This window comes from Balaenoptera acutorostrata, chromosome 6 (assembly GCF_949987535.1).
Source record: "Balaenoptera acutorostrata chromosome 6, mBalAcu1.1, whole genome shotgun sequence".
In the NCBI taxonomy this organism is placed as follows: Eukaryota; Metazoa; Chordata; class Mammalia; order Artiodactyla; family Balaenopteridae; genus Balaenoptera; species Balaenoptera acutorostrata.
In genome coordinates this window covers 25,836,981-25,851,604 of record NC_080069.1, presented here as the reverse complement: position 1 = coordinate 25,851,604, position 14,624 = coordinate 25,836,981, and the positions used below count along the sequence as shown (strand labels likewise).

Sequence of the window (14,624 nt, the reverse complement as noted above, 5' to 3'; positions counted from 1 at the left end):
ACATACAGACTGAAAGTGAGGGGATGGAAAAAGATATTCCATGCAAATGGAAATCAAAAGAAAGCTGGAGTAGCAATACTCATATAACATAAAATAGACTTTAAAGAATGTTACAAGAGACAAGGAAGGACACTGCATAATGATCAAGGGATCAATCCAAGAAGAAGATATAACAATTATAAATATATATGCACCCAAGATAGGAGCACCTCAATACATAAGGCAACTGCTAACAGCTATAAAAGGGGAAATCACCAGTAACACAATAACAGTGGGGGACTTTAACAGCTCACTTACACCAATGGACAGATGATCCAAAATGAAAAAAAAAATAAGGAAACAGAAGTTCTAAATGACACAATAGACCAGACAGATTTAATTGATATTTATAGGACATTCCATCCCAAAACAGCAGATTACACTTTCTTCTCAAGTGTGCACAGAACATTCTCCAGGATAGATCACATCTTGGGTCACAAATCAAGCCTCAGTGAATTTAAGAAAATTGAAATCATATCAAGCATCTTTTCTGACCACAACACTATGAAATTAGAAATGAATTACAGGGAAAAAATGTAAAAAACACAAACGCATGGAGGCTAAACAATACGATACTAAATAACCAAGAGATTACTGAAGAAATCAAAGAGGAAATTAAAAAATACCAAGAGACAAATGACAATGAAAACATGACGATCCAAAGCCTATGGGATGAAGCAAAAGCAGTTCTAAGAGGGAAGTTTATAGCTATACAAGCCTACCTCAAGAAACAAGAAAAATCTCAAATAAAAAAACAAACCTTACACCTAAAGGAACTAGATAAAGAAGAACAAACAAAACCCAAAGTTAGCAGAAGGAAAGAAATCATAAAGATCAGAGCAGAAATAAATGAAATAGAAACAAAGAAAACAATAGCAAAGATCAATAAAACTAAAAGCTGGTTCTTTGAGAAGATAAACAAAATTGATAAACCATTAGCCAGATTCACCAAGAAAAAGAGGGAGAGGACACAAATCAATAAAATTAGAAATGAAAAAGGAGAAGTTACAACAGACACTGCAGAAATACAAAGCATCCTGAGAGACTACTACAAGCAACTCTATACCAATAAAATGGACAACCTGGAAGAAATGGACAAATTCTTAGAAAGGTATAACCTTCCAAGACTGAACCAGGAAGAAATAGAAAATATGAACAGACCAATCAAAAGTAACAAAATTGGAACTGTGATTAAAAATCTTACAACAAACAAAAGTCCAGGACCAGGTGGCTTCACAGGTGAATTCTATCAAATATTTAGAGAAGAGCTAACACCTATCCTTCTCAAACTCTTCCAAAAAAGTGCAAGGAAGGAACACTCCCGAGCTCATTCTATGAGGCCACTATCACCCTGATACCAAAACCAGACAAAGATACTGCAAAAAAAGAAAATTACAGACCAATAACACTGACAAATATAGATGCAAAAATCCTCAACAAAATACTAGCAAACAGAATCCAACAACACATTAAAAGGATCATACACCGTGAGCAAGTGGGATTTATCCCAGGAATGCAAGAATTCTTCAATATACGCAAAACAATCAATGTGATACACCATATTGACAAATTGAAGAATAAAAACCATATGATCATCTCAATAGATGCAGAAAAAGCTTTTGACAAAAGTCAACACCCATTTATGATAAAAACTCTCCAGCAAGTGGGCATAGAGGGAACCTACCTCAACATAATAAAGGCCATATATGACAAACCCACAGCAAACATCATTCTCAATGGTAAAAAACTGAAAGCATTTCCTTTAAGATCAGGAACGAGACAAGGATGTCCACTCTCACCACTATTATTCAACATAGTCTTGGAAGTCCTAGCCATGGCAATCAGAGAAGAAAAAGAAATAAAAGAATCCAAATTTGAAAAGAAGAAGTAAAACTGTCACTGTTTGCAGATGACATGATACTATACATAGAGAAACCTAAAGATGCCACCAGAAAACTCCTAGAGGTAATCAATGAATTTGGTAAGGTTGCAGGATACAAAATTAATGCACAGAAACCTCTAGCATTCCTATACACTAATGATGAAAAATCTAAAAGAGAAATTAAGGAAACACTCCCATTTACCACTGCAACAAAAAGAATAAAATACCTAGGTATAAAACTACCGAGGGAGACAAAAGACCTGTATGCAGAAAACTGTAAGACACGGATGAAACAAATTAAAGATGATACCAACAGATGGAGAGATATACCATGTTCTTGGATTGGAAGAAGCAATATTGTGAAAATGACTATACTACCCAAAGCAATCTACAGATACAGTGCAATCCCTATCAAATTACCAATGGCATTTTTTACAGAACTAGAACAAAAAATCTTAAAATTTGTATGGAGACACAAAAGACCCTGAATAGCCAAAGCAGTCTTGAAGGAAAGAAATGGAGCTGGAGGAATCAGACTCCCTGACATCAGACTATACTACAAAGCTACAGTAATCAAGACAATATGGTACTGGCATAAAAAAAGAAACGCAGATCAATGGAACAAGATAGAAAGCCCAGAGATAAACCCACACACCTATGGTCAACTAATCTATGACAAAGGAGGCAAGGATATACAATGGAGCAAAGACAATCTCTTCAATAAGTGGTGCTGGGAAGACTGGACAGCTACATGTAAAAGAATGAAATTAGAACACTCCCTAACACCATACACAAAAAGAAACTCAAAATGGATTAGAGACCTATATGTAAAACCGGACACTATAAAACTCTTAGAGAAAAACACAGGAAGAACACTCTTTGACATAAATCACAGCAAGATCTTTTTTGATCCATCTCCTAGAGTAATGGAAATAAAAACAAAATTAAACAAATGGGACCTAATGAAACTTCAAAGCTTTTGCACAGCAAAGGAAACCATAAACAAGATGAAAAGACAACCCTCAGAATGGGAGAAAATATTTGCAAAGGAATCAACAGACAAAGGATTAATCTCCAAAATATATAAACAGCTCATGCAGCTCAATATTAAGAAAACAAACAACCCAATCCAAAAATAGGCAGAAGACCTAATTAGACATTTCTCCAAAGAAGACATACAGATGGCCAATAAGCACATGAAAAGCTGCTCAACATCATTCATTATTAGAGAAATGCAAATCAAAACTACAATGAGGTATCACCTCACACCAGCTGGAATGGGCATCATCAGAAAATCTACAAACAACAAATGCTGGAGAGGGTGTGGAGAAAAGGGAACCCTCTTGCACTGTTGGTGGGAATGTAAATTGATACAGCCACTATGGAGAACAGTATGGAGGTTCCTTAAAAACTAAAAATAGAATTACCATATGATCCAGCAATCCCACTCCTGGGCATATACCCAGAGAAAACCATAATCCAAAAAGACACATGCACCCGAATGTTCATTGCAGCACTATTTACAATAGCCAGGTCATGGAAGCAACCTAAATGTCCATCGACAGACAAATGCATAAAGAAGATATGGTACATATATACAATGGAATATTACTCAGCCAGAAAAAGGAACGAAATTGGGTCATTTGTTGAGACGTGTATGGATCTAGAGACTGTCATACAGAGTGAAGTAAGTCAGAAAGAGAAAAACAAATAACGTATATTAATGCATATATGTGGAACCTAGAAAAGTGCTACAGATGAACTGGTTTGCAGGGCAGAAATTGAGACACAGATGTAGAGAACAAACGTATGGACACCAAGGGGGGAAAGCAGCGGGGGTGTTGGGGCGGTGGTGTGATGAATTGGGTGATTGGGATTGACACGTATACACTGATGTGTATAAAATTGATGACTATTAAGAATCTGCTGTATGAAAAAATAAATAAAATAAAATTTTTCTTAAAAATGACACACACACACACACAAAAGGAAGTCACAGGATGGGAGTTCCTTGGCAGTCCAGTGGTTAAGAACCCGCCTTACAATGCAGGGGATGCGAGTTTGATCCCTGGTCGGGGAACTAAGATACCACATGCCATGGGACAACTATGCCCACACACCTCAACTACTGAGCCCACGCACCACAACTAGAGAGAAGCCCACACACCACACGAAAGATTCTGCATGCCGCAACTAAGACCTGAGGCAGCCAAAAATAATCAATAAATAAATATTAAAAAAAAAAAAGGTCACAGGACACTTAAAAAAGTATCTTGGACTAAATGAAAATAGAAACACAACATCAAAATCTGTGTGTGCAGGGACATCCCTGGCTGTCCAGTGATTAAGACTCCGAGCTTCCACTGCAGGGGGTGCAGGTTCAATCCCTGGTCAGGAAAGTAAGATCCCACATGCTGCATGGTACGGCCAAAAAAAAAAAAAAAATTGTGTGATGCAGCTAAAGCAGTTTTCAAAGGAAAATACAGAGCCTTACGCCTACATTGAAAAAGAAAAACAAAGCCTCAATTCATGAGCTTAAATTTTATCATAAAAAAGCAAGAAAAGGAAGGGCAAGTTAAACCAGAGTACAGAAAATCCTAAGGAATCCAAAAACTAAATAAATAAAGCTAATAACCATGTTAACCAAGGTTGCAGAATACAAGATAAATATGTAAAAATCAGTCGTATTTCTATACACTAGCAATGAACAAGCCGAAAATGAAATAAAGAAAACAATTCCACTTACAATAGCATCAAACAGAATAAAATACTTAGAATCAATCCAACAAAAGTATAAAACTTACCCACTTAAAGCAACAAAGTGTCATTGAAGTAAATTTTCAAAGACCTAAATATGTCAGTCCCAAACTCCCTATACACACTGCTATATTAAAAATGGATAACCAACAAGGACCTATTCTACAGCACAGAACTCTGCTCAATATTATGTAACAACCTAAATGGGAAAAGATTTTGAAAAAGAATAGATACATGTATAAGTATAACTGAATCACTTTGCTGTACACCTGACACTAACACAACATTGTTAATCAACGGTACTCCAGTATAAAATAAAAAGTTCAAATAAAAACAAATATAAAGTTCACATTTTCATATGTTTATAGAAATACACAACAATAAAGTGGCAGTTATGATAGTAAAATATAAAAAAATTTAAAATAAAAGACCTAAATAAATGGAAAGACACATACCTCATATTCAAGGATCAGAAAAGTTAGTATTGTCAAGATGGCAATACTCCAGAAATCGAGCTACAGATTCAACCCAACCCCTATCAAAATCACGGCTCTATTCTTTTACAGAAATTGACAAACTAATCTTAAAATTCATATGGAAATGTGAGTTACCCAGGATAGCTAAAATAATCTTGATAAAGAAAAGTTAGAGGGCTCTCACCTTTCAATTTCGATTACTCTATGTTTACAGAAAACACTCCTGTTTTTCCCCTGTATTACTGTAACAACTCTAGTCACAGAATACTTCTGTATCTCAATACTACTTCACTGCTGGTCACTGAATGTGTAGAGGTTTTTCACATTACCAAACAATTCTGCAACACCAGCAGGGTGTCCTACAATTCAAGTCAGGCCTGACTCTACCTACCTGGACTCCACAACAGATCTTACCAGTTAGAAGTTCAGCTCAACAGGACTGCCCCTCCTTACACTTCAGATGCCAATTACAGGTCCAGATTGCCACCTGTGCTTTTGACCAACTTGCTATAAATGGGACAGCCTCATCCTCAGGTTCAGTTAATTTGCTAGAATGGCTCACAGAACTCAGGAAAATAGTTTACTTACTAGATTGCCAGGTTTATTACAAAGTATACAACTCAGAAATAGCCAGAGGAAAAAGCTGCAAAGAGCAGTCTTCTATGCCCTCTCCAGGAGCATAACCCTCCCAGCACCTCCACGTGTTCACCAACATCAAATCTGTCCAAAGCTCTCCATAGTTCAGAGATTTTTATGGAGGCTTCATTATGTAGGAATAATTGCTATTAGTGATTAAGTGAACCTCCAGCTCCCCCCCACCTCCCTAGAGGTCAAGGGGTGTGCCTTCAAGTCACAACCCTCTAATGACTTAATTGGTATCCCTGGCAACAAGCCTACATCCTCAGGAGGGGTTCCAAAGGTCTCCTCATTAACATGAATTCAAGCATGGTTGAAGTGGCTTGTTATGAATAACAAAAGACAACTTAATCTCTCTTATTACTTAGGAATTTGCAAGGGTTTTAGGAACTCTGTGCCAGGAACAGGGATGAAGACCAAATATGTCTTTCTTATAAATCACAATATCATACTATGCTACTAAGGTATAAGAACAGACATCATAAGAATAAAAAAACCTTAAAAGTACAATGGAATACAATTGAGAGGCCAGAAATAAACCCTTACATTTATGGACAATTGAATTTCAACAAGGGTGCCACAATTCAATCAGAAAAATAATACTCTTTTCAATAAATGGTTTTGGAACACCTGAATATTCACATGCAAAAGAATGAAGTTGTACCTCTGTCTCACACCATCTATAAAAATTAACTCAAAATGAGTAACAGACCTAAATGGAAAGACTAAAATTGTAAAAAATGTAGGGAAAAAAGAGGAATAAATATTTTTGATTTCTGGTTAGGCAAAGTTTTCTTAGATTTGACAAAAACAAACAAAAGAAAAATAGACCAACTGGATATTATCAAAATAAAAAATTTCTGTGCTTCAAAGAACTCCATGAAGAAAGTGAAAGCAACCCACAAAATGGGAGAAAATATTTACAAAAATTTAACTGATAAAGAGGCTTGTACCCAAATCATATAAGAAATCTTACAAGTCAACAACGAAATGACAAATAACCCAATTTATTAACGGAGAATGAATGTGAACAGACATTTCTCCAAGGAATATATACAAACAGCCAATAAAAAATTAGAACACGAAAAGATGCTCAACATTAGGGAGATGCAAATCATGACCATAATAAAATCCCACTTCACATTCACCAGGAGGGCTTTTAAAAAAAAGACAGACAATAACAATGACTAATGGTAGTTGTGGGAAAACTGTAACCCTCATTCATTGCTGATGGGGTGGTAAAATAGTTCCACTGCCTTGGAAAATTGTTCTGGCAGTTTCTAAATTTGTTGAACAGTTACCTTATCGCCCAGTAATTCCATTCTAAGTATATACAAAGTAGATTGGAAAACTGGGTACACACAAAAATGTTTACACAACTGCTCATAACAGTCAAAACAGTCATAACAGTCAAAACAGAAACAACAAATGTCTATCAACTGATAAACTGATAAACAAAATGTGATATATCCATACAACTAAATATTAGCTTGGCCAGAAACTGAACTGGATTACTGATGCGTATTACAACAGTGATGAACCTTAAAAAGGTCATGCTAAATGAAAGAAGCCATTCACCAAAGGGTACATATTTTGTGATTCCATTTATAGGAAACCTCCAAAATAAGCAAATCTCTAAAGACACGGAGTAGATTAGTAGTTCCTAGGAGCTTGGGAGCAGGAATGGAGAGTGACTACTAAAGAGTACAGGGTTTCTTTTGAGGGTGATGAAATTATTCTAAAATTAAAGAGTGGTGATAATTCCACATCTCTGTGAACATATTTTAAAAAAAGCACTGCACTGCACAAATTAAAAGGGTGAATTTTTGGTACAAGAATTGTACCTCAATAAAATTGTTATTTAAAAAAAAAAATTCTGACAAAGTAAACTTCAGGTCCACATTGTTTCTGTAGTGAATTCTAGAGTGAATTTTTAAGGAAGAAATGACACTAATTTTATAGCACTAGGAATAGGAGGAAAAGAAAAGATCTGACAATGAGAAGCTATTTAAGGCATATGACTAACATCATACTTAGCAGTGAATAAATGAATTCTTTCACATTAAATCCCAGCCTGACTGAAAAAGAAATTAAAGTGCACAGAGATAGAAAGAGATAAAAAAAATATGCTTATTTACAAATCACACTATTTAGTATGTAAAATCAAAACCAAAAAACTAGAACCCATTAGCAAGTAGCATCCATACAAGAATTCAAGAGTAAGTTACCATTCTAAAATCCATTTCAGCTACCTCGAAAATTTGCAGATTAAAGAAAATAAGCTATACCTTTACTACAATACATACAAAAAGCTATTCAATATAACTCAAGAGTGTACATTCCTGACTCAAGTAAAATCTTAGCAAACTAATCCTAAAAGGAAAATAACTTACATTGATAAAGAATGTATAAAACAGGCTGAGAGCAATCTGAAATCAAGAGTTAAATCCATCACACCACAAAGTGGGAAATGAATAGAGAGCTGACCTCAGATATGTTCATCTTCTGTAGCGTTTAGGAAGGTGCAGAGGACTGAAGATTCAGCTGGGGGGACAGAAAAAGGACACTGTCAGGACACCTGGCCTGCTTTACAGTTCCTACATTCATTCACCTCCCAATCACATCAGCAGCCCAGCTGAGAAGCAGCCTCCCTACAGCATCCCTTCAGCCCTTGAAATGGCAAGGGAAAGATCCTGTGGAAACACCATCTGTCCATCTACCAGTTTGAAATGATCACGGGGCTTAAACCTACCACTCTCATTTGGTAAAAATAATTTTGTCTATTGATTTAAATTGATTTAATTAAATACAAACAAAAATGGAAAAACAGATGATTGAAGTACAGCAAAGGATGACACTACTTCATTAAAATTAACAGTAAAAAAAAGAGACACAGGCTGCATCCTTTATCTATTTTCCTAGCAAAACTGTTTACCCCTTGAGTTAGAGAATCCACAGACTGCCCAATAAAAAGGATGCGGTGCTTTATGGCAAAGTGTTAAAAATTACTACTTTCTAGTGGGCTGAAGTTTCTCAAAAGGGACTCTTGATAAGTTTCTTTTGATTGACTGAACAGTATGAACGACCGTTCGACTCCTGGCTCTGTCACAATCCGGTTAAGCCTGGAGAAGTCACCGGCCCTCTCAAACTCAGGACCACCTCACCAACCTGAGACTCAGATTTGCTTTTTGCTTAACGTGTGTCTAATGCAGATGCTCATACCGTTATCACGAGATAATTGGGAGGCTTATGTAAACCACCCAATGAAAAGAACAAAGTGCCTTCTAAATAACAACATTATCACTTTTTCGACGGTTAGTACCTGGCACTTGGCTCTTTTTCCAAACGACCCATACAGATTTCTCAGAACAACGCCATGAAGCAGGCATTATTCATAGCCTCCTTTGCAGACCTGACTCGCCCCCAGGTTACTTCTCCCGCCCACAGTACAGGTGACACGGCTGTAACTGACCGGGTCTCTCCCGCTCCAGAGCAGGGCTGCCCAGCACACCCTCCGCCCGCGCTTTCTGGCCCGCTCACGGCCAGCGTGACCACCGCGCTTTCCCTCCCACTGTCCGCCCCGGCGTCCCCCCGTCAGATGCGGGCGGGGCCGGGCATTCCGTCCCCACACGCACCGTCCCCTCTCCTAACGGGTCTCAGCTCCACCGGCCCCCGAGACCACAAGGCCCGAACCGGGATCGCCCCACCCACCTTCCCAGGGCGGAGGTCCAGGCCAGACCCGGGCACTGCAGTCCCGCCTGGGCCAGAGGACGGCCCGAGACGTCCCGCGACGTCCCGCTTCTGCCCCCGCCACAAGAACGCCGCTCTCAGCGAAGCTTCAGGCCACGCAAGCCCTGCACCTGCCACGACCAAAGCTCCAGGTTCTTCTCACCTCGAGGCGCATGAAAGCGGAAGGGGTGAGGCGGGCCCTACGTTGCACATGCGCAGAGGAAGCCGCTAAAGACCAGGAAGACAGTAAGAGGGAGAAAGACTACATTTCCCTTGGCCCCCTGCACCCTGGGTTGACTGTGAGCCAAGCAATCAATTTAGTACTTCAGAGTAGAAATACGGGGGGAAATGCTTATCCCAGGGTCCTGGGTGCCCTGAGACCCCTGACTGGGTGTGTGTCTGAGGCAGGAGATAGAGGGGCCCCAAGCCAGGCATTCACAACTAACCTCCCGTTTACATTTCATGGGGCAGGAAAAAGTGGGCTTCCGACACTTACAACTTAGTCTCCTGTTTACATTTGCTGAGACAGGAGATAGATGGGATTCAGTTTAGACATTTAAAATCAGCCTCCTGTTTGCTCTCTGAAATGGAAGTAACTGCAGAAACAGGGTAAATACCCAGGCTTTGTCTCCCGTGAACACCTTAAGATAACAGTCATGGCAGGAATAGAGAGGGGCTAACCCTTGTTTGAGTCAAGGATCAAGAGGTCATATATTTCCCATCCTTGGGGCAAGGGAGACACTGCACATGTGCAGAAAGGTTCCTTGGGGGTCAAAAAGGAGGGCACACCACCCCAGAATGTGTGATGCTAAGGCCGTCGCATAGGCCTCTGGGCTGAAATCCATCTTGGAAAAAAGTTGCCCAGGCATATGGGGGAGGGTCCTAGGGCAGGTCAGGTGTAGAAGAAGAAACCAGATAATTGGCCAAAGGTACACAAAGACCCAGAAGAACTGCCCTGTATAAATGATTTAACCACCTTTTTACTGCGCTTCTCCTCATTAGGGGGGACGCCCACACCCTCTCTATCCAGATGTGCATCTCTGCCTTGCTTCTGTCTTAACTAAACAAACTGTTTCTCTGTGTGCTATGTCGCTAATAATAAACTTTGTACCTGTTTTTACAGTTTTTGCCTCCGTGAGCAATGCATTTTTCACTGGGGGCAAGAGCCGGGGGTGTGGTGGCTAGGATTCCTGGTTTTCATCCAGGCTGCCCAGGTTCAATTCCTGGGCAGGGAATTAAGATCTCACTTCATGCCACCACTCACTGCTGCCTCTCCAAGATCATGTCCACACTGTGGCTCTTAGGCCATCTGTATACCTGGGTCCCAGGGCAAAACTAGGAAAGCTCGTAGCTGAAATCATATTCTCCAAATTGCTAGATCCTGATAGTCCCGAGAAAATATCCTCCTAATGGCATAGAATTTTCCGTCTCTGCATTAATTAACCTACTTGGCATCAAGGGGGCATCCTTTGTGAAGGACAAATAGCATATTTTCTCAAGAGTGAGTTCACTGGTTTAGTCATAATGGAACAGACTTCTTTTTTCATTTATTGCAATTTTCAAACCAAGCAGGATGCTGCAGGGCCTTTCTGGATACAAAAGCCTTTCCCTGTCCTCTGCTTCTTTGGAGGAAAAAGGTTTCAGCTCCTAGACTGTTGTCGCTGAGTTGCAAAGGACAGATTCAGACAGTTACTAATAAGGAAGAAGAGAAAATACAGAAACAAAGGAGGGGCAGTCAAAAACAATAGGGTAGCTATAAAACGGGGACCTGTTTCCTCCTCAAGGGATATACATAGCAATATCTATGTATGTGTCTTGTTATGCATAACAATATGTGCAGGATCTAAAACTCCCACTCTGCTGGAGGATGGTAACTTCAGATTGAGTACAATATTCCTAAACACCACCCAGTCACCTCATTACCAACAAAAGTCACACATCCTATAGGCTTCGCCCCAAATTTTTACTATAAAAACTCTTCCACAAAAATCATCCAGGAGTTCAGGTCTTTTGAGCACGAGCCACCAGTTCTCCTTGCTTGGTCTTTGCAATAAATCTTTACCTGCTCCAAACTTCGACGATTTTGTTTGTTTGGCCTCACTGTGCATCAGGTACATAAACTGGCATTTGGCAATCATTTCCTATGTAAAAATCCATGAGCTCCTAACGTTAAAGGTAAATATGAAAGTATAATGAACTGACAGCCATACCATGTTTGTTTTATGCAAACCAGATGGCCCTCCTCATGACATAGGCCTAGCAAAATACTCAATATTGTTTGCAAATTTTTTGTTCATACACCTCCAATCCTGACCTGAGCAAGGCTGTTGAAAAATCATTATTCCTTCAACACTTGATGGAATATTTTCTGTGTTCTTTATTGTATATAAATATATTTCAACATTTTGTTTTAAATTATACAAAAACACAGGGTCAGTTTAATCAAAAGCATAGTGCTTGATGGGATTATTGGAGGAAATTTCCACTCTGCATCTCCTTCCCAAATGGAACCAATGTTCATTAGCCTCAACTTTATTCAGTGCAGTCCACTACACAAATACATTTTTCAAATAGGAGCTTTTCTTTTTTCCACTTATTTACAACTCATTTTGACTCAATTAAAGTGTAGTCATATTATCAAGTCAAATTATTTAAAACTACATAGTTGGGCTGCAACACAGAGGCTTGAAAGAATGAAAAAAGAGCCCAAAATCAGCGACAGAGACATCAACGATTTAATGGATGGAGGATCTTACATGTCTGAAGTGTGGTCCTTGAGTGACATCCCACCCTGTGCAGCAGACCACAGGAAGGACGTGGCAGTAGTCTTCCCTAGCAGGGGTTGGGGGGAAGATACCAGTTATAGGGGGAATTGACCTCAGATTGGTTCATCAGTTACCAGGGAAACCAACAGAGCTACATGATTCTCACCGTCCCTTTGATAAGCTATCAGCGTGGCGATGTTCTGCTCTAAAGCTAGAACAGTCATTGGCTGGGGCATGGGGCAAGTATGCAGGAAGGTTACTCTTCTGAGTAGGGTGTAGGTGAAGCAAGCACTGGTCAAGCAGGAGATGTACAAAGAGCAAGAGAACAGGCATTTTGAGTGGCCTGACCATACATACATCATACTTTTTCTTGGCTGCATGATATTTTATTGGAGGGGTATATGATTTACTTAATAAAAACCTTTTACATGGATGTTTAGTTTGTTTCCAAATTTCATTATTGTAAATATGCAGTAAATATTTGTGTCTATACTTCTTTGCATATTTGCATTATTTCTGCAATACAAATTCCAAAATATACAATTGCTAAATTAAAATAGATACGTAAAAGTTGGTAGATGTTAACAATAGGCCATCAAAGAAGCTATGCTAATTTATACTCCCACTAGGATTTGTGAAAGAAAAAGCCTTTCTGACACTTAGTAAAACAGTAAGACTTTTTTCAAGAAAATTACAACAGGGCAGAGAGATCAGACTTAACTCCAAATACAGCAAAGAAAGCTGGGGACTTATAGCTGATGAGCAAAGTGAGGGAATATGTGGATGGAAAATGACTAGAAGGAGACTTCAAAAGTAAAGGGATTCTTACTAACCTGACCTAACGAGATTCTTGCTAAAGAGAGGCCAAGTGCTTAGATGTCAAAGGTGAGGGATGAGGCTCAAGGATGAAGATTCTATCTAAACTGACTTAGCAGGATTCTTGCTAAAACTGGACTGTGTACCCCTGTCAAGGATGGGATGGATATGGAATGCTAAGGTCAAGGCTTAGTCTAAAAGAGGGTTTAGAGGAACCTGACTGAAGTTTGGTCAAGAAGGGCATTTGGGTCACATTACATGAGAGTTCCACTCCCCTCATCCCTATTCCAATACAGGATTTCACTGTTCTTTGATAAATAGTTATTACAGAGGCTAATCGAATAGATGATTTACATCTACATATTTCCACTGGGCATTTTCTTACTGTATGTGTGAGAGTTACAAGTTCCAAATTTTTTATACAAATAGGTTCTGAGACCAGAGTCCTTTGTATTATTCTGAAAACCAACTTATATTACATATAAAATTCCATTATATATTTGGATCTATTGATAGAGTTTTGTTGTTGTTGTTCCCTTGGTCTATCTATCAATGCACCATTTACACAATGTGTTCATTACTTTAGCTTTCTTATAGATTTAACTATGATAATCATATCTTTTGACTCAATTTTCAGAATTTCCCTAGCTATTCTCACAAGCTCTTCATCAAGAGAAACAGTATAACTTTCTAGGGCCAAATCTCTAAAAATAATCATGCTGAGGTTCTGATTAGCATCATACTTATGAATTGAAGTGAGACATAATATTGTTACAATGGTAAAATAATGACATTATCCAGTCTGCCAATAATATACTTCTGGCCACTGTATATCTCACTCTCCTTTAGATCCCTTATGTAGTTTAATAGTTTTCTATATATAGATATACATATAGGCAAACATTGATTCAGTTCTTTCAATTGGATTCTTATAGTAAATGAAACATTTTCACATATGGTATAATATGTATTTATTTGCACATGGGAAAGTTGTTGGTTTTGATATAGTAACAATGTTTTTTGCTTTATTCTCTGATTTATTTTTTCAACTAGTTTTAATGTTAATGATCTTGGATATTCATGCACATAATGACAAGCCACTGATTTTCAACATTTATCATTATTTGTACTTCTATTATGGGCTGAATTGTGCCCAACCCCTCAAATCAATATGTTGAAGCCCTAACCCTGAGTACCTTAGAATGTAACTATATTCAGAGTTAGAGCCTTCCAAGAAGTAATTACATTAAAATGAGGCTGTGAAGGTAAGCTCTAATCCATTCTACCTGGTGTTCTTATAAGAAGCTTTGGCTACACAAGGAGACACAAGGAATGCATACATACAGAAGAAAGACCATATGAAGACACAATAAGAGGGCAACACTAAAAAAGTCCCAGAGATCTAAAGCACGATATAGTGAATATAAACAACAGTATTGTATTATAGTCATCAAACTTGCTAAAAGACTAGATCTTAATTATCACAATCACCAAAAAGAAATGATAATTACATGACATGATCAA

General features: G+C 38.5%; 1 protein-coding gene across 1 annotated transcript in view; it reads right to left on the bottom strand.

Annotated features, from left to right (window-relative positions):
* Nucleotides 1–11,885: 11,885 nt before the first annotated feature.
* The window catches only part of LOC130708361 (serine/threonine-protein kinase MRCK alpha-like), a 128,356-nt gene continuing 125,617 nt past the window's right edge, over nucleotides 11,886–14,624 (bottom strand). Inside the window, exon 13 of the mRNA XM_057548171.1 lies at nucleotides 11,886–12,351. Coding sequence (XP_057404154.1) covers nucleotides 12,255–12,351 — 97 coding nt within the window. The 3' untranslated portion in view covers nucleotides 11,886–12,254. The remainder of the gene's footprint in view (nucleotides 12,352–14,624) is intronic.